General features: G+C 47.1%; 1 protein-coding gene across 1 annotated transcript in view; it reads right to left on the reverse strand.

The window, feature by feature from the left end:
• Positions 1-213: 213 nt before the first annotated feature.
• LOC115082487 (calcium permeable stress-gated cation channel 1-like) overlaps positions 214-20,201 on the reverse strand; it is a 37,587-nt gene continuing 17,599 nt past the window's right edge. Inside the window, exons 3-4 of the mRNA XM_029586709.1 lie at positions 19,987-20,058; positions 214-1,025 (exon numbers count right to left, since the gene is read on the reverse strand). Of these exons, the coding sequence (XP_029442569.1) occupies positions 834-1,025; positions 19,987-20,058 (264 nt within the window). The 3' untranslated portion in view covers positions 214-833. The remainder of the gene's footprint in view (positions 1,026-19,986; positions 20,059-20,201) is intronic.

Below are 20,201 nucleotides of genomic sequence, written 5' to 3' on the forward strand. Positions count from 1 at the left end.
CTAAGAGAATATAGATTGAGGGCTGGCCTGGGCACACTGGCCCGCCATGCCGGGAGTTGGGTAAGGTGCATTGAATTGGCATGCTGTAGATTGGCAAGAGACATTGGCGTGACATACCTGGGGGATGGGTAGGGTGCAGCGGCCTGGTATACCTAGGTCTGAGGATACTTTGGATTGTCTATAGCTCACAGACTTTGTTATAGGTTGGCTTGAGCAGAGGGCACTGATTTGGCATTCACTGAGCTGGGTAGAGAGTCGAGGCCTGACGTACCTTAAGCTTGGGCAGAGTGCATGGACTCTGGCTTGGGCACGGCAGAGGGCACTGATTTGGCATTCAGGGAGCTGGGTAGAGAGTCGAGGCCTGACGTACCTTAAGCTTGGGCAGAGTGCATGGACTCTGGCTTGGGCACGGCAGAGGGCACTGATTTGGCATTCAGGGAGCTGGGTAGAGAGTCGAGGCCTGACGTACCTTAAGCTTGGGCAGAGTGCAAGGACTCTGGCTTGGGCACGGCAGAGGGCACTGATTTGGCACACTGTGAGTGGGGCAGAGCATGGTAATGTGCAGGCAGGGCGGGAGTATTTCGGTAGCGACAGCTATGACTTGGCCGAGCGGGGAGAGTTATTACTGATGCTGCACAGACAGTGCCTGCACCCTCTCAGGTCTCTTGCTTGGTCCAGGTCTGACCTGCAGCTAAGACAACGATTTGGTGAGAACTCCCAGAGCCTTCCCTGTGTTTCTGATTCAGCTAGGCCGGGGCCCTGGCAGCAGTACAAGACAGTTCAGGGCCGCGGGTTCTTTGCATTTCCTTTGGGAGGCGCTGGTTCCATCGCTGCTAGTGGTAATGGCCCTCGGGTTCGTATTCGTACTGGTCCTCCAGATCCGCCGGGGAGCTTGGCGGCTGCCCCTCCTCGCTGCTGGGTGCGGGCTCTGTGCGATTGCCCATGGCCCCGTAGGACTGGTGTGCCGGAGAGGCCGCTGGCGTGATGCTCAGCTCAGGTTCTTGCAGCACCGAGGCTACAAACATCTGTGGGAAGAGCAGGCAGCAAAGAGTTAAGACCTGGGAGAAGCTGGAAGAGGCCTTTCGCCCTTTCACAAACGCATCCAGCAGGCCCATGGCAGATCCCAGCCCTCGCCTTCTCTGCCTCCATCAGAGCCACATACAAGGCTACAAGGCAGACCCTCAGCCTTGCACCCCCACCCAATTAACCTTCAGGTCCTCAGATTCTGCTAACTAAACTTAACAAGCCTAATGGCCCTACCACCATGTCTTCCTCACAACTGGACATGGTACTTTTAAATATTAAACTTTCTGATATTGCTATATAGATGATGCTTCAGAAATCCTGGCACAGGGTCTGGATTTTGGGGCCAGACTGCAAATAAAAAAATAAAAAAATAAAAATTCAAGGAAACCCAACACATATAACTTAAAAGAGATCCATACTGCATTGTAATCTCTGAAATGGCTGCTGGACTGAACTAGGATGTTTCCCCGTATTAAACACTGCACGAAAAACATTCAAAGTCTGTTGTCATTTTAGTAACAGTAAGGTACTACCCAACATATGAAGGTCCACACAGATTCATTACAGTACATGCAAGTCCAAATTTAAAACAAACCTTTATCAGGTTATATAAAACATTTTATTGCTACATCAATTTAAAAAGTGTTCATAACATCCCCACCATGTGTCATAATATAACAATATTATATATATATATATTAACATATACACATCAAAACCTCAGCATATAAAACAAACAGCGTCCCCATATATACCTAGACATAAACACATATATCCTAAAATATTAATTATGTCACAGTCCGTTGATATTATCTAATGCCCCAACAAACAACAGGGCCTACTTATTTCATACCAAGCTCCTATTATGATTCTTTTTCCACTCGTATTAGTTTACATTTTTTCGCCGGTAAAACGTTGCCCGATATTTTGCAGGTCATGTAGAAATTAATTTGGGATCCAGATATGTGGATGCTGCCTGAACCAATGGATCCTCTCGGTTCAGCTTTTGAAAATTTGGTGTTAAGGGATGTACGTGAGATGGAGTGAATGAAAATCCATTGCGACATAATTTGAGATAACAGGAACGTCACTTTCAATGCATATCCAGCATAGCTCCCTGCTTCAACGGCAGGGGAGAAGAAAAAACAACCAACAAGGGCTGTACAACATAGTCTGGGTAAAACAAATAAGCATGGGTGTAGCTTGCTTATTGCGGCGGTTACTACCCCTACTACCCCTAACTAATCAAGCTAGATATTTCACTTGGATGCAGCTCCATCACTGCTCTCTACATTAATGGTGGGGGTGGAAGGGGAATAGAACAAAGAGCTAAGAGAAACAGATAAGTATGAGAGAAAAAATGTGTGAAGCTTGCTGGGCAGACTGGATGGGCCATTCGGTCTTCTTCTGCCGCCATTTCTATGTTTCTATGTTTGGCTATTGGCGAGTTGAGAAGAGATACATGGGTAGTCATTAAACCAGCAGATAAGGGAGGGGGGTTGTTATGAATAGAGAACAATGCATTGGGGAAAGCCTACCTTAGTTAAGGGATAGGAGTGATCTCTACTCATGGAATTCGGTTGGAAGACTATACCATTTTGAATGAGGCATTACAGCAGAGACATTATGAGAAATTGATTGTCAGAGCATCCGGTTACTCCGATTTTATGTTTGTTCCAAAATTTATAAATCGCTAGAAGCTGCCCTCCCCTCCCCTGGGGTCGTCCTTCTGTGTCAGGCAGGGGGTCTGCGTTTGAAGCTATTGCTAAATACTTGGATGATTTGTTACAAGCTTATGTGATGGCTATTTTGTCTTATATAAGGGATATTAAACATTTGGAACATTTTTGTCAGGATTGGGGGCTTGTTACAGCAGATGTTGCTGCTTTATAGAGAAACATACCTCAACAGGCGGCTTGAGAATTATTGAAAGAACTTTTTTTTATTTATTTTATTTTTATATACCGACGGTCGTTGGGAAACATCCCATCGGTTTACATTTGAACACAATATTGCAACAGGCTTTACATAGAACAATAACATGAGGTTCTATGGGTTCAATCCAACAACAGCAACTACAAATATAACACTCAGAAACAGTAATCATAATCAATTATAGTCCATAAAATATTGAGTAAGAAACTATATAGAGAGGAAGGGAACTTATATGGAGAGGAAAGGAATGGCAGTATTGACCAGGGATTACCTGTAAATTTGGAGAAGAGCAGGGGGTATTTTGAGGGGTATGTAATAGTTGCCTGGTGGGGGGGGGGGGGGGGGGGACGGGACATGGAAAATCAGCAGGAGTATGCTCGTTTACATAGCCACGTCTTGAGGTTCTGCTTACATTTTTTTGGGCAAATTTCAAGACGAAGACTGGCGGGCATGGAGTTCCAAAGGTGGGGACCAGCAATGGAAAAACTTTGGAAAAGCAATGGAAACTTTGATTGCTCAGAGATGAGAGGAATCTATAAGCAGGTCTGGATGCAATTGGCCTTCCCTGCACTGGTGAAGAGGTTTTTCAGTTTGATAATGATCCGTTCCAATAGGTTAAATGCATCCCGATGGGGTCACCTACGGTCCCACTGGTAGCCTGTTTACACCGTATCGGATGATTTTTGAAGCTAAATTTGTTTATGATTCCATGTATGCAAAATACGTTGTTACATGGAAATGTTTCATAGATGATACATTCTTTATTTGGGCAGGATCAAGGCAGGTGTTATTGGAATTTATGGGATGGATAAACCACCAAGATGTTAACTCGAAATTTGAATTTCAATATCATCAAGTTCGTATTTCATTCTTGGATGTGTAGTGAGTAAAGAGTGATCAATGGGCGACCACACTTTTTCAAAACCAAACTGATAGGAAGACACTATTGTACCACACGAGCTTTGACCCACATAATCTTTAGGATAATATCCCGATTGGGCAGTTCCTCTGTCTTCGGACATTGTGCTCATCGGTGTCAGAATATAAACAACGGGCCACTGAGTTGTGCACGTGATTCAAGAATGATGGATATACAAATAAGTTAATACGGAGGGCATACAAGCTAGCCATTTATGCAAATAGGGAGAATATGTTGATTACTGGGAATACATTTTCTCTGACTAGATTCATATGCATAATTCCTTTTTCAAATTGTTCGACACATATTAAAAATATAATCCACAAACACTGGTCTATTCTTCAGAGTGACCTGATGTTTGCGGAAACCCAGTTTTTTGCTTTGCAAAAAAACAGATATTTATTGTTATGTACGCTGCCCGTGGGTTCCCCACGAGCAGGCTCACTTACCTACGCTGCATCTTCACCGACGCGGCAGGCGCCATTGTCCTCCCGCGTGACCGGAGCCGCAGACTGCTAACACTCCTTGCGGACCGGAGGCCGCCCCGGGTCATCTTCTGCTCCGCGCTCGGAGCCGCGGTCTTCCTCGGGGCTGGGACTGCCCCCGACGACATCTCCATCTTCGCAGTGCTAGGCCGCAAGCCCCGGTGCTATCCGGCAGCTGGAGCCGCCCCTGGGGCTCCTCGCAGCGGCTGGAGCTGCTGCCGAAGTCAGGGCCTGCTCCTCAGGTCCTGCCTGCGTCTGACGCACAGACGCTGTGCAGGCCGCTGGCCATGGTCCTGCACAGCCCCTGTTTCCTTGCTCCTTAGGCACCGGCCTGCCAGAGCTTTGTAGGTCTTCTGTTCTTCGTGGAGCTCCTTGTCTCGTCTGCCTTCTACCACGTCTTCATGTCTTGGTGTTCCGCCTGAGGTCCCGGTCCATTTTTGATGTCTCGTCATGATCGTCTTCCTCCATGTCCTGATGTGTCCTTCCTGCCAGGATATTCTTCCAGCGTCTTGTCTGGTGCTCTTGAGCCTTCCGGTACCTGTGAGGCCAGGGGTCCCTCGGATGAGGTTGTGCCCGAGTGGACCAGCCTACAGGTGGACTGTGTGTCCTGTGCTCCTGAACCTCCATTCCCGCCAGCCTTAGAGGAGCTTTTGGGTGACACCGTGCTTCGTCATTGGAGTCCCTCTTTGCCTGGATCTTCTCTGCGCTGTCCCGTTCTCCTCGTAGTCTGTGACCAGCCTTATGGGCTGCGTAGGGCTCACAGTGGGACAGGGTGGTCTGCGACTCAGTCCCCGCGGGTGGCCTGAGTAGGGCGCCCCTGAAATACAGTGCCAATGTCTATGCCTTATGTGTGCTTGTTGGATGTCAAGTTCCTCGTCCGTGAGTGCCGATGCATCAACCCAGCTGTGGTCGTTCCTCGTCCGTGATGCCGATGCATCAACCCAGCTTGGTCAAGTTCCTCGTCCGTGATGCGGTTGCATCGATCCTGCTGTCATGTCTTCGTCCGCGATGCCGTTGCATCGATCCTGCTGTCATGTCTTTGTGTCAAGGCCCATCTGCCCTCGACCTCAGGCCAGGCCTGCTGCTCCAATGCCGATCCAAACGGCAGGTCCGAAAGGGCTCGGAATGGTCGGAGGACCATTCACTTTCCAACATCATCCTGTTGTTGGCCTTGGGAGCTTGCCGGCCTGGCAGAGGGTAAGACCATTAGCCATGCGGAGCCACCATCAACCCTCGGCTCGGCCCTGAAGTTCTGGGCTCGGGCTGAGGCCAAAGGGCACACTAAACACCCCCGAACGTATAACATTTATGAGAGAAAGCTTGCTACTTCGGTGAGCCAGTTTGGCAGTCAGAACATTTGTGGATCGTTCTCTATATGCCCTTCGGCATTACAGATTTTGGAGTTTTGTCACCTTTCATTTAAATGGGGGTTTAGGTTGCCGGGGCATTTCACAAGTAAAACATCTCAAGTAGTTTATGCTGTGGTTTGTTCCTGCAACCTTATCTATGCTGATCAAACAAAGAGTTCGGTTAATGTGCGAATTAGAGAGCATCTTTGCTGCATTTGCACTGGTAAGGAACAGCACCGATGGCAGAACATTGGATACTTGGTCAACAGTCAGTGAACGATTTAAAATTTTTGTCGATTGTCAGGTGAATGTCAGACGAGGTGATGATATTTCACAACTGTTGATACGTAAAGAATAGCGATTCATTTACATTTGGATACATTGGAAATTAAGGGGGTTAAAACGTGAGGTAGAATGGGTGGCATTTTTAATAGACCGAGAGTAGCTCGTGTGGTCCAAATTTATCAGTGGTTTAAATTCTGGAGTTCACGGTGTTATGGAGTTAAGAGTAGAGGGTGTGCAGTTACGGTGGTGAAGTCCCATTGCTGGTTTGGTTCATGAGGATTATATACAGCAACATCTGTACGATGTGTATCGATTCTGATATTAGGTCTTTGAGCAGATCCAGTGGTATTGTGGGTGTAAAAGAGAGCAAATATTAAAAAGCTGGAAGTTTAATCAGTCATGCTGTTATCCGGTAAGCCTCAGTATGATCTATGGGCGTAGTTTTATTGGCTATAAGGATAATAATTAAAATTGTGGGTATATTTTTCGAAACATTGGGGGGATTCTTAAGGAACACCAACAATTTTATATGCTAAGCTAACCGTGTTGAGCTGAACCATGGTGTTTGGATTTCAGCCTTGCTGTGAGGCGTATCTTGGATCATCATTTGCCCACGCTGTAGCAGTTGAAGTAGTTCTATCCATTTCCTTCCCCTGAAGAACCACGGCAGGTGAAACAAGGGGACCCTATTGTTTGTTGGGATATTAGATAATATCGATGGACTGGGACATAATTCATATTTAGGTAAGATATATGTAATGTGTTTTTGTAAACGCTTTATGTCCAAGTGTATTTGGGACAGTGGTTGTTTTAGATGCTGCCGTTATTTTATTTATTTATTTATTTATTTCGTGATTTTTTTTATATACCGCGGCACGTTATAACATCACCTCGGTTTACATAAACAATAAATCAGGCAACAAGCTTTACAGTCAATAAGAATTCAGGTGTACATAAAAAATATCAATGAAGAATAAATTAAGAACCAATTAGAACAATATAAACAAATAAACTAATGATAAACATATTCCATAGTTAATGGCGAGTCTAATAACTGGGAGGAAAGAGCCCGATCAAGTAAAATTTAGCAGCGGGGAATAAATAAATTGGCGGTGTGGCATTGGATCAGAGAAACAAAGCAATAACTGGCATTTCAGGAAAAGAGATGGTCATTTTCATGTGCATATGTTAATGCCTATAATATAATATTGTTATGTTATAACACATGATGGGAATGTTACAATCTACACAAACACTTTTTAAATTGATGCTAGTTTACAATGTATTAATAAAGCAAATGTTGCTTACCTGTACAGGTGTTCTCACAGGACTGCAGGATGTTAGTCCTCACATATGGTGACATCACAGGATGGAGCCCAATCACGGAAAACTTCTGTCAAAGTTTCCAGAACTTTGACTGGCCCCTACTGGGCATGCCCAGCATGGCACTAACCCTGCAGCCAGGGTCCCCCTTCAGTCCTGTTTAAAAGCTACAGGCAGTGCCGAAAAATAAAATAAGAAAACGTAACGAACCCAACACCGCTGGGCGGCGGGCGGGTTTCGTGAGCACTAACATCCTGCTGTCCTGTGAGAACACCTGTTTACAGGTAAGCACATTTGCTTTCTCACAGGACAAGCAGGATGGTTGTCCTCACATATGGGTGAGTGCCGAGCTGAGGATGTCCGAACATGCACCAAATGTACCCAGGTGTGCAAGGCACTAGGACTGGGATAACATTTGGCCGAGGGCATCCTGAACCCTACCAGGCAGGCAGAAGTGTGTAGGTACGTCACGTTGTAAATAGGTTACGAAGGACAGACTGGCCGAAGATGGAATCGTGTCTTCTGGCTTCGTCCAAGCAATTGTGGGCTGCAAAGGTGTGGAGAGAATCTCAGGTGGCAGCCCTGCAAATGTCAGGAAGCGGCACCGATAGTAGGTGTGCTACTGAAGTCGCCATGGCCCTCACAGAGTGTGCTTTAACACGTCTTGAAAAGGAATGCCTGCTTGCTGATAGCAAAAGGATATGCAAGTCCACCAACCAGGAGAGAGAGTCTGCTTACCCACAGGTTGCCCTAACTTGTTGGGATGGAAAGAGACGAACAACTGAGTGCTCTTCCTGTGGGCAGCTGTACGGTCTAGATAGAAAGCTAGAGCCCGTTTACAGTCAAGGGTATGCAGAGCCTGTTCTCCTGGATTGGAATGGGGCCTGGGAAAGAAGGTAGGAAGTATAATGGATTAATTGAGATGAAACTCTGATACTACCTTAGGCAAGAACTTAGGGTGAATGCGGAGTACTTGCCCGGTTCCTGCAGAAGTTAGTGTAAGGCGGATAGGTAACTAGGGCCTGTAATCACTAACTCTGCGAGCTGAAGTGATTGCCAGAAGGAAAATCATTTTCCATGTGAGATAGCAAAGATCACAGGAGTGAAGAGACTCGAATGGTGATTTCATGAGCCGACCCAAAATCAGGTTGAGGTCACAAGAAGGGGCCGGAGAGCGCAGTGGAGGCTTGAGGTGAAGCAAGCCTTTCAAAAAACGTGTTACAAGGGGTTGTACTGATATAGGAACATCCCCGATACCTTTATGGAAGGCGGCTACTGCACTGACATTTATTAATTAATTATTTTGTTATACCGAGTTTCATGACGAGAATCACATCAACCCGGTTTACAATTAACAATGTGTGTAAAGTAGAGAGTAACATAGTAAACAATATTCCCAATTCAAACTTCAAATACAGAAAACAATATTATGGATGTGAGAAAGTTACAATAAAACAGGGAAAATTAACTAGGATCTGGAAAAGGGGGAGAAATTGAACAAAGAAATATTTACATTTCAGGTCAATTGCATCAATTAATATAATTGTATAGCAAAAATGAATATATATGATACAGTTGTGAAGGATGATAATATGGTGCTGTGTGTGAGTGGGTAGTTGGTGGATTCTTATTTCAATCCAATTTTTGAATATGAGTTTGTGCTGATGGTGGAGGATTTAATCAAGGCCTGGGAATGCTTTTTTGAAAAGCCAAGTTTTTAGTCTTTTCCTAAATGTTAGAGTGCATGGTTCTTGTCTCAAGTCAGGTGGGATAGAGTTCCATAGAGTTGGACCTGCTGAAGAGAAAGCTCTGAGACTGAAGGATTATGTTGGTAGGTTTTGGCATGTGGAATTGAAGTGATTCTTTGTAGTATTCCCTGATGGGTCTGGCGGATGTGTGTTTTTTAAATGGGATTTGTAGGTCGAGTTGAGTGTGATGGTGGATGGCCTTGTAGATGATAGTGATGGATTTGTACATGATTCTGTAGTGGATCGGTAACCAATGAAGGTCTTTGAGAATAGGGGAGATGTGGTCGATTTTCCTGGAGTTTGTAAGGATTCTGGCTGCTGTGTTCTGTACCATTGTAGAGGCTTGGTATAAGAAGCTGGGAGGCCTAGTAGTAGTGAGTTGCAATAATCTAGTTTGGAGAAGATTATTGCTTGCAAGATTGTTCTAAAGTCCTGAGCGTGGAAAAGTGCTTTATTCTTTTCAGAATATGTAATTTGTGGAAGCAATCTTTGGTGGTTTGGTTAATGAATGGTTTTGAGGTTAAGACGGTTGTCTAAGATGGCTCCTAGGTCTCTTACGTGAGTGGTTTGAAGGAGGGCTGGTGGCTTTGAATGTGTGTTGTTGTTTTCCGGTGATATGAGCAGGTATTCCATTTTCGAAGCATTGAGGACTAGGTTTAGGCTGGTGAGGAGATGTTTTATTTCTAATAAGCAACTATCCCAGTATTCCATTGTTTTCGAGATTGATTCTTTTATAGGGATCACAATCTGTACGTCGTCTGCGAAGAGGAAGTGTTTCAGGCTTAATTTTGTGAGTAGTTGACATAGCGGTAGCAGGTAGACATTAAAGAGCGTGGGTGAAAGCGATGAACCTTGCGGCACCCCTCGGTTGGAAGGGTGATATTGGGATTCTGTATTGTGAATTTTGACTCTATATCCTCTGTGTTCCAGGAAGGTTTTGAACCATGCATTCTGATGGAAGAAGTTTTTAGACCTGACTCTGATAAATGCCAGAGATAGTCCAAAAACTTTGTGATTGGACAGGTAAAGGGGTCAAGGGACTGAGAGGAGCACCATGACGTGAACCTATTCCATTTGTAAGAGTAAGCTTTTCTCGTGGAAGGCTTCCATGAAGCAATCAAGACATGGGAAACTGGTTCAGAAAGGTTAAGTGGCTGAAGGATTAACCTTTCAACATCCATGCTGTCAGGGACAAGGCGTGAAGATTGGGATGGCGGAGGCACCCGTCGTTTTGAGTGATTAGAAGCGGGACCTTTCCCAAGGGAATGTGCCTGCGAATGGAGAGATCCTGCAGTACTGGAAACCACACTTGGCGTGGCCAGTGAGGTGCTATCAGGATCATGGTTCCCTTGTCCTGACGTAACTTCAACGAGAGTCTTCAAGAGAAGAGGAAGTGGAGGGAATGCGTAGAGTAGACCGGTTGACCACAAGAGGGAGAATGCCGTCTCTGGGCTGAGAGTGTTTGCTGCGAATGAGAGAGCAGAAGTTCTCTATTTGCGGTTTTGAGGAGACGCAAAGAGGTCTATCTGAGAATATCCCCATTGTAGGAAGATGGCATTCGCCACCGAGGGGTTGAGAGACCACTCATGCGGTTGAAAGATGCAACTCAGCTTGTCTGCCAACACATTGTCCACTCCCGGCAAATAGGTGGCCCTGAGGTACATCGAACGGGAGAGAGCTTCCGCCCATATCTGTGCAGCTTCCTGACTCAGAAGGAAGGAGCCCGTGCCTCCCTGTTTGTTGATGAACCACATGGCTACCTGGTTGTCCGTCTGGATCAGGATAACTTGATTTGAGAGGAATCCTGAAATTCCCTGAGAGCATATCTGATTGCTCAAAGCTCCAGGAAATTTATTTGGTGTTTTGCTTCCTCTGGAGACCAAGAGCCTTGTGTCTGCAGATCGGCCATGTGGGCTCCCCATCCAAGATTGGAAGAATCAGTGGTGAGAACTAATTGAGGGTCTGGAGCCTGAAAGGGCAAGCCGTGGAGGAGATCTGATTTTTCCACCAGGCTAGAGACTGATGGAGTGAGTCGGTTACGTGGACAATGGTCGACAGGGGCTGAATGCTTTGAGTCCATTGAGACCTTAGAGTCCACTGCATGACTCTCATGGCCAAACAGGCCATTGGTGTGACCTGAACTGAGGACGCCATGTGTCCCAGGAGGATGAGAAAGTGGCATGCAGTCGCGGAGTGCTGAGACTGCAGCTGGTGTGCAAGGGACACGAGAATGAGGGCTCACTGTCGAGGCAGGAAAGCCTTTGCCTGCAGGGTGTCCAAGTCTGCCCCAATGAACAAACAAGGTTTGAGATGGAACTAAGTAGGATTTGTCATAGTTGACGAGAAATCCTACTGAAATTAGAGTGTGTAAGTTTAGATTGAGGGACGACAGAGCAGTTTGCTGAGTGGGAGCCCTGAGTAACCAGTCGTCTAGATAGGGGTAGACGTGAACACCTTGGGTCCTGAGGAAGGCTGCAACTACTACGAGGCATTTTGTGAAGACTCGTGGCGCAGATGCTAGGCCGAATGGAAGCACTCAGTATTGATAGCGCTTGGGGCCTACTAGAAACCTCAGGTATTTGCGATGAGATGGAGTTATCGCAATATGAGTGTATGCGTCCTGGAGTTCCAGAGAGCAGAGCCAGACTCCTCTTTGTAGAAGAGGAACTTCTCTCGCTGGAGGTACTTGTTGAGGGCCCGTAGGTCCAGAATAGGATGAACGCCTCCCGCTTTTTGGGATTAGAAAAAGTACCGGGAATAGAATCCTAGGCCGTGCTGAGAGTAGGGTATGGGTTCTATTGCCTTGGACTGGAGAAGGAGGGAGACCTCTTGATCCAGATGGATGGAGTGATCGGATGTTCTCCATGTCGGTAGAGGTGGGGAGTCCGGTGGCATGGAGAGAAAGTTCAGATGGTAACCCTGAGCTATTATCGCCAGTACCCATTGATCTGAGGTGATTGAGTGCCATATATAGAAACATATATAGAAACATAGAAATGACGGCAGAAGAAGACCAAACGGCCCATCCAGTCTGCCCAGCAAGCTATGCCCTTTTTTTTTTTCCTCATACTTGTTACGCTTGGCTCTTAGTACCTTTTAGTTCTATTTCCCTTCCACCCCACCATTAATGTAGAGAGCAGTGTTGGAACTGCATCTGATTGAATATGTAGCTTAGTTAAGGGTAGTAACCGCCTCAATAAACAAGCTACACCCATGCTTTTGTTTACTCGACTATGTAATTCAGTCCTTGTTGGTTGTTGTCTGTATATAGATCCTCTTTTCTACATTGCCCCTGCCGTTGAAGCAGAGAGCTATGCTGGCTATGCATTGGAAGTGAAGTAACAGACTTTCTCCCCTGCCGTTGAAGCAGAGAGCTATGCTGGCTATGCGTTGGAAGTGAAGTAACAGACTTTCAAGTGGCACAATCGACCTCCCACTGGTATGTGAGGCAATGGAAGCTGGCTGCTGCTCTCTAGGTGGAAGTCAAAAACCCGAATCAGGCCCTAGTTGAGAAGCTGCTTGCGGTTTTTGTTTATGTGTTTGATGAGACTGTGCTTTTTGAAAAGGTCTCGTTGCACGGGATCTGGTTGGTGACGGGTAGGACTTCTTCGGGCAGAAGAAAGTCTTTTTAGAGTCCTTTCTGAAGGGCTGTTTAGAAGAATAGTCAGAAGGCATTAGAGAGAGCTGTCTTAGGGTCTCATGATGGTCCTTAAGTTCCGCCACCGTCCGTTGAATCTGTTCGCCAAACAGATTATCTCCTACACAGGGCAGGTCGGATAACCTGTCTTTTACCTCAGGGCGAAGGTCAGAAGACTTGAGCCAGGCCCACCTTCTCGCCGAAATAGCAGCTGCAGATACCCTAGTAGCAGTGTCAAAGATATCGTAAGATGATCTGATCTCATGCTTGCCTGCCTCAAAACCCTTGTTTACTAGGATTTGGAGCTGATCTTGAAATTGCTGAGGCAGGGAGTCTGTCAAGTCTTGTATCTGAGCTGATAAGCGGCAATTCAGGAGATGAGCATTGATCCTTAGAAGACTCGGCGACCAATGGCATCTAGAAACTTCTGTTCCTTGCCAGGGGGAAAAGAAGTGTGAGGCTTTGACCTCTTTGCTCTCTTCTGTGCAGATTCTACCACTAGAGATTGGTGATCCAATTGTGGTTTCTGAAAGCCCAGAGCTGACTGTACCAAAATAGGAGGTGTCAGCTTTTCTGTGGACTGGAGCAATGGAGCCAGGATGTTCCCAGTTCTTCTTGAGGAGGTCCAGAAGAACCTGGTGGATAGGGATGGAGGTTATTACCTTGGGAGTATCCAGGAATTGGAGCAACTCCATCATCTGATGCCTATCATCCTGATCAGTCTGTAATTGGAAGGGAACCAATTCAGGCATTTCTTCACAAAATTTATAAAGGAAAGGTCCTCTGGAGGAGAACGCTTTCTACTTTCAGTGGGTGAAGGTGGTGAAGGCAAATCATCGGTATCTGGTGAGGAATCATCAGTCCAGGTATCATAGGGATCAGCCCCTGCCCCTCTAGGATGTAGAGGGGGATGGTGGGATACCTGAAGGCCCTGGTCTAGGCTCCGAAGGAATCGAAGGAATAATTGGAGGCACCGATGAAGGCATTGAAGGCACCGGCGCAGGCATCGAGGGCATCGATGGATGGCTCGGTGGCACCGACGGGCGTATCGGCACCGATGGTCGGATCGGTGGCGATGGACGTATCGGCATCGATGGCTGATGCAGAACTCCCGAAGGAGGGATGTGAAACTGTATTTCTCCTCCCGATGACAGAGTGTGCGATGAGGGCACCGGCGCCATCGGTGACCCAGGGTCCATCGGTGGAAAAGCGGCAATGAGCGCTTCCATCCTGGAGAGCAGCGGTGCCAACGCTGCCGGAATCAGGTCGGTGATCAGTTCCGCAATCGGTATTGGGGTTGGTGCCAGAGGAACCTGAAGTCGTTGCATCACCTTGTTGATGGCCTCCTGAACCATCCAGTCCAGTTCTTCTTGGAGACCTGCAGTAAGCAGTCCCGGCTCCGGAACAGAAGAAGGAGGCAGAGGCATAGCCGGAGGGACCACCGTTAAAGGCGGAGTCACGGCTCCCGATGCCCTTTCGGGGGAGGGTTGCCTCAGTGACCCAGTTGCCGAAAAGGTCGGTGCCTTTTCTGGACGAGGTTTCTTCGACGGTGGCTCGGACGATGGCGAGGTCGATGATTTCGCTCTCTTGATGGTCTGAGACTTTCTATGCTGGTAGCGATGTTTATCTCTACGATCCCATGGGTCCTGAGGGGGAGTAGAGGGTGTTGAAAGTCGAGATGTCGTCGAATCCGGACGGTCACCGGCCGGTGGTCAATGCTGGCGTGAAGTTGACGGTGCCGATTCTGACGACGTCGATGCAATGGATGGAGTCGGGGTATGAGCATGGAAGAGAAGTTCCTTCTTCTCCATTCTGGCCTTGCGACCTTTTGGTGTCATTAGGGCACATTTGGTGCAGGTCAAGACATCGTGCTCTCGTCCAAGACACATTACACAGACCTTATGGGGGGTCTGTGATGGACATGGTACAATTACAGTCTGGGCATCGATGGAACCCAGACGCCATGGCAAAAAATTGAGCCGCGGTACGGTCGACGGCCAGTAGGCCGCGAGGGCTAAACTCGATGCTAATCGACAGAAAAATGGGTAAAAACTTACCAGAGTACCGTGGCTTGAAAAAGTTAGAAGAGGGACCCCTGTGGGCCAAATTAACTTTTAGTAATTCCGTGAGGAAAATTCCTGTCACGAATCTCTGCAGAGCTCCTTAACCGTGAGGCTACTGCTGCGCGGAAAAAAGAAGACTGAAGGGGGACCCCTGCTGGCTGCAGGGTTAGTGCCATGCTGGGCATGCCCAGTAGGGGCCAGTCAAAGTTCTGGAAACTTTGACAGAAGTTTTCCGTGATTGGGCTCCATCCTGTGATGTCACCCATATGTGAGGACTACCATCCTGCCTGTCCTGTGAGAAAGTGTTTTATATAACCAGATAAAAGTTTGTTTTAAATTTTGGTTCCATTTGGTTTTAGTATACTTAGTAACAATGACACAACAAAAGAAGATAAGGAGTGTCATGCTGGGTCAGACCAATGTAACATTGTAATGACGTCAGAAAAAGACCAAATTATCCATCCAGTCTGCAAGCTTCTTATAGTAGTAATTGCCACTCCGTGCAGGTTACCCATGCTTCTGTTAAGGGTAGTAACTGCCACTTCATGCAGGTTACCCCCATGATTCTGTTAAGGGTAGTAACTGCTGCTCTGTGCAGGTTACCCCATGCCTTCTGTTAAGGGTAGTAATTGCCACTCCATGCAGGCTACCCCCATGCCTTCTGTTAAGGATAGTAACTGCCGCTCCGTGCAAGTTACCCCCATTCCTTTTGTTAAGGATAGTAACTGCCACTCCATGAAGGTTACCCCCATGCCTTCTGTTAAGGATAGTAACTGCCGCTCAGTGCAGGTTACCCCCATGTTTCTGCTAAGGGTAGTAATTGCCGCTCCGTGCAGGTTACCCCCATGTTTCTGCTAAGGGTAGTAATTGCCGCTCCATGCAGGTTACCCCCATGCCTTCTGTTAAGGATAGTAACTGCCGCTCTGTGGAGGTTACCCCCATGCCTTCTGTTAAGGGTAGTAACCTCGGTGCTACTATCTCCACGACGGATGTCCATGCTCCGCGGCAGGCCTCCCCGTGCGGGGAGGCCTGCCGGGTCCAGCCACAGTTAGTTGCCTTTACAACAGGTCTCCATGTTGGTCGTGTACTTCTTTGCTTCCCCCTGGTGATTCCTCTGTATTCCTGGTTCCTAGTCTTGTTTGTGGTTCCTGATCCTAGTTCCGGTATTCTCCTTTGTTCCTGTGTTCCTGCGTTATTCTACTTGTTTTACAGATTTACTCCTAGACCCGACCTCTGCTTCGCCTGACTACGCTACCGATCATCTCCTGGACCCGACCTCTGCTTTGCCTGACCACGCTACTGATCATCTCCTGGACCCGACCTCTGCTTTGCCTGACCACGCTGCTGATCATCTTCTTAACCCAACCTCTGCTTTGCCTGACCAAGCTACTGATCATCTCCTGGACCCGACCTCTACTTTGCCTGACCATGCTGCTGATCATCTCCTGGACCAGACCTCTGCTTTGCCTGACCACGCTGCTAATCATCTCCTGGACCCGACCTCTGCTTTGCCTAACCACGCTACTGATCATCTTCTGAAACCAACCTCTGCTTTGCCTGACCACACTGCTGATCATCTCCTGGATCCGACCTCTGCTTTGCCTGACCACAGTACTGATCATCTCCTGGACTTGACCCCTGCTTTGTCCGACTATGCCATTGATTATCTCCTGGACTTGACCATTGCCTTGCCTCATTGCTCTAACTTGCCTGCCACCAGGTCTGACTCCAGCTTGATCAATGACGCCTCTGTTATACTCATTCTGGACTTGGCTTTTCAGGCTTCGACCTGTTCTTACTTGGGTGCCCCCTGTCTGCCTCTCATTCCATTTGGTGCCCGGGCCTCTGGGACTCCACCTCGTCCAGATCAGACCTGCTATTCTTACCACTGCTGGTCCCTGGCTGACCTCCTCCTCGTCCATCAGAAGACCTTGGACGGAGGCCCACCTAATTCCAGCTGGCCCTGGTACTCAAGGGCTCAACCTGCGGGGAACGAGGGCTGTAATTGGCGAAGCTCCAGCCAGCTTCCGTCAGTCAGCCAGCTCTGCCTACCGACGGTGGGAACCCGTAGGGCTTGCCCTGCGGGTAGCGTCAACTCCACCTCGGCTCAAGGGTCCACCTCCTGCACAACAGGGCGCAACACCGTGCAGGTTACCCCCATGTTTCTGTTAAGGGTTGTAACTGATGCCCCAAGCCTTATGTTAAGGGAAATAATATTTACAATCAAAATCAAGCATGAACCATGGTGGTTTGGATTTCAGCCTTGCTGTGAGGCGTATCTTGGATCATCATTTGCCCACGCTGTAGCAGTTGAGTAGTTCATCCATTTTCCCCTGAAGAAGCCATGGCAGGCGAAACAAGGGGACCCTATTGTTTGTTGGGATATTAGATAATATCTGTCAAATTCATAAAATATTATTCTTAGCAACATTTTTATGGCATGAGCAGCCTTCTTGATAATTCAGACAGTGCTGATCGAGTGTGCTTAGCTTTTGGACTTGGCCAAAGCAGCAGTCCGGTGCTTTTTCACTAATGTCTGCGTATCAGTACCATGGACTTGGTGTTGGCTGCCATCTGAATCCAAGTCCTCTTTTTCACCTCCGCCAAAGCAGAGAGAGAGATGTTACAGTTGCGTCAAAACCATCAAGGCTAATTGGTTAAGGGTATTAATCACTGTGCCTTCTGTTAGGGGTCATAACTGCCGCTCCAGCCAGGTTACCCCCATGTCTTCTGTTAGGGTCGTAACTGTCGCTCCAGCCAGGTTACCCCATGTACTTTTTCTTCATTTTCAGCCTTTAGGGTGCCACAGTTTTTACCCCATGCCTTTTAAAATTTGTTTACTGCTTTCGTCCTCACCACTCCTCCGGAAGGGCATTCCAGGCATCCACCACCCTCTCCATGAAGAAATATTTCCTGATGTTAGTTCTGAGTTCTCCCCTCCTGAGGTTTTATATCATGACTGCTAGTTATACAGTTTCCTTTTCAACGGAAAAGGTTTGTGCATCATTAAACCCTTCCAGGTATCAGAAGGTCTGTATCCTATCTCTCTGCACCTCCTCTCCTCCAGGGTATACAAATCATTATCTTTCAGCCTTTCCTCATAAGTCTTCTGATACAGACCCCACACCATGTTGGTCACTCTTCTCTCGATCACTCTGTCCTGTTCTATCCTTTTTGAGATACAGAGTTGCATCTACCCCACCCCTATCTATGTTCTTCTCAACCAGCAACGGTCCTTCTCCAGGGTCTTCTTTAGTGAACACCGAACTGAAGTATTTGTTAATAATATTTTTGCCAAGGTCCTTCAAGCCAGCATCCTGTCTGATAGGCCTGTCCGGGTCACAAATGCTCATCAGATCCCCAATTGTTGATCTATTTCTTGCATCTCATTCCCAGGGATAAGCATTGGCTTTCCCAAGTCTGTCTGGCTAATAACTGCTTATGGACTTCTACTTCAGGAACATATTTCCTCCATTACCACTTTGTGAAGTAATGCAAAATCCTGCAAAAAAGGTCACTCAGAATCTATATAGCAAACCTCCCATATCAAAACAGCACTAACTGCCAGGAGTAAAACAGAAATAACCCTACCTATGAAAAAGCAACACAGCAAATATTACAGCAGGTGATAGATCACCAATGGTACTATCACCGCTATTACCATTTATATAGTGCTACTAGGCGGCTCTACAGAGTTACACATAAGAGACAGATTTAGACAGGTTTCTGTAGGACAAGTCCGTTAGCATTTATTAGCTAGGCAGGCACGGGAATCACCACCTCCTGCATATGGGAATGAACAGCAGGGAGGGGATCTTTGGATGCTCCCAAGTGACCCAGATTGTCCAGTGTAAAAGACAAGATGGTGGGTTAATGAATTATTGGTTTGACCCAGAATGACACTACTTATGAACGCACCACACATTAGCAGTAGAAATACACAGAGAAAAAACTGAGTTTATACCCTATCGTCCACTCCACCAGCATCAACCCTGCCCTTCTGTTCCCTGCAGACAGCAGGGCAGGCAGAAACAAGTCCACTACCTGCTATTAATCAAGTTTACTTAGGGAATAGCCACTGCTATTAATTGCATCAGTAGCATGGGATCTTTTAGTGTTTGGGTACTTGCTAGGTTCTTGTGGCCTGGATTGGCCACTGTTGGAAACAGGATGCTGGGCTTGATGGACCCTTGGTCTGACCCAGCATGGCATGTTCTTATGTTCTTAATAGAAGGAGAGGGGTTGGATTAGGAACCAGAGAAGCTCCAACCCTCCTCTCTGTTCCTGCAGCTCCCTGGAAGGGGCGGGGATGGGAGAGGCTGGATTTGGGGAGAGTAGCCCTTCTCTCTTCCCTCTGCTGTGGCCTCTCTCTCTATCCTGCTCCCTGCAGCACAAGCTAAGCACAGGGATCAAGGCTGAAAGCCGGCTAACTCAGTCCATTCAGAGATACAGACACAAAGTGAGTCAAACCATTAAAATAAAACAAACCCAAAAGCAAACATAAAACCTAAAACACAAAATAAACAAATCCATGGTGGAAAGCAGGATTAGGTGTGGCTGTGTGTGCACATGAAAGATGTGAAGACGCAAGTGATTGAAAGCGCTGATTGTGAGGCTGTAGGGATCTGCTGTCACTGCTGCTGTTCTTTGCAGCCCACAGACTCTGCCACCCTAGGCCACGTCCTAATCTGCCTAATACTCACCACTGGTGGCATTCCTGATATACTGCCAGTGAGTCCGCATGCATTAGGGTGTCAGCTGTAATCAAATGATGGGATTTCTGGGATATTACAACAAAAATACAACATAATGGCTAGTGAAGCAATCTGCACAGAAATGCCACAATCAATGTTAAATTGCAGCGAGGGCTATCTATGTTAATGTACAGGAATTCACCGCATTCTGAGGTCTTTTCCTCCTGAAAATTAGAAATTAAAGAATTAAAAATCAAGATAGAAATGGATTATAGCTAAAGTGAAAATAATAATGAAATACAAATAGTAGATGTCCCTCTCTGCAATTTCATTTTGATTAATAGTGAAATTTATCTTTGCTATACAGAAGTCCTACGTAAGTGAGCAGCTGGCAGTGACTGCGGCTATTCTAGCGCACAGCCTTCACTCTGCACACATAGACCATGAGACCAGGTTTCTGGCCCTGCTGCTTTACTATAACCATGTGGTGCGTTAGATCACCAGGAGAAAAAAGTACCTTACATTTGAGTTGGGCGTTGAGGAAATGCTGCTTCTCTCTGTGTCCGTAAAGACCACTTCAGACTGCTCAGACATCTGTAAGGGGATACAGAAAGGAAACGGTGAGGACTAGGAGACAGCAGAGAGACAGGGAAAGGGATCAAGAAAGAGACAGAGGGAGGTGAGACCTGGGGTCAGCAGAGAAAGACGGGAAAAGCTGAGGCCTAGTGGTCAACAGA

The sequence above is a fragment of the Rhinatrema bivittatum genome, unplaced genomic scaffold, assembly GCF_901001135.1.
Source record: "Rhinatrema bivittatum unplaced genomic scaffold, aRhiBiv1.1, whole genome shotgun sequence".
In the NCBI taxonomy this organism is placed as follows: domain Eukaryota; kingdom Metazoa; phylum Chordata; class Amphibia; order Gymnophiona; family Rhinatrematidae; genus Rhinatrema; species Rhinatrema bivittatum.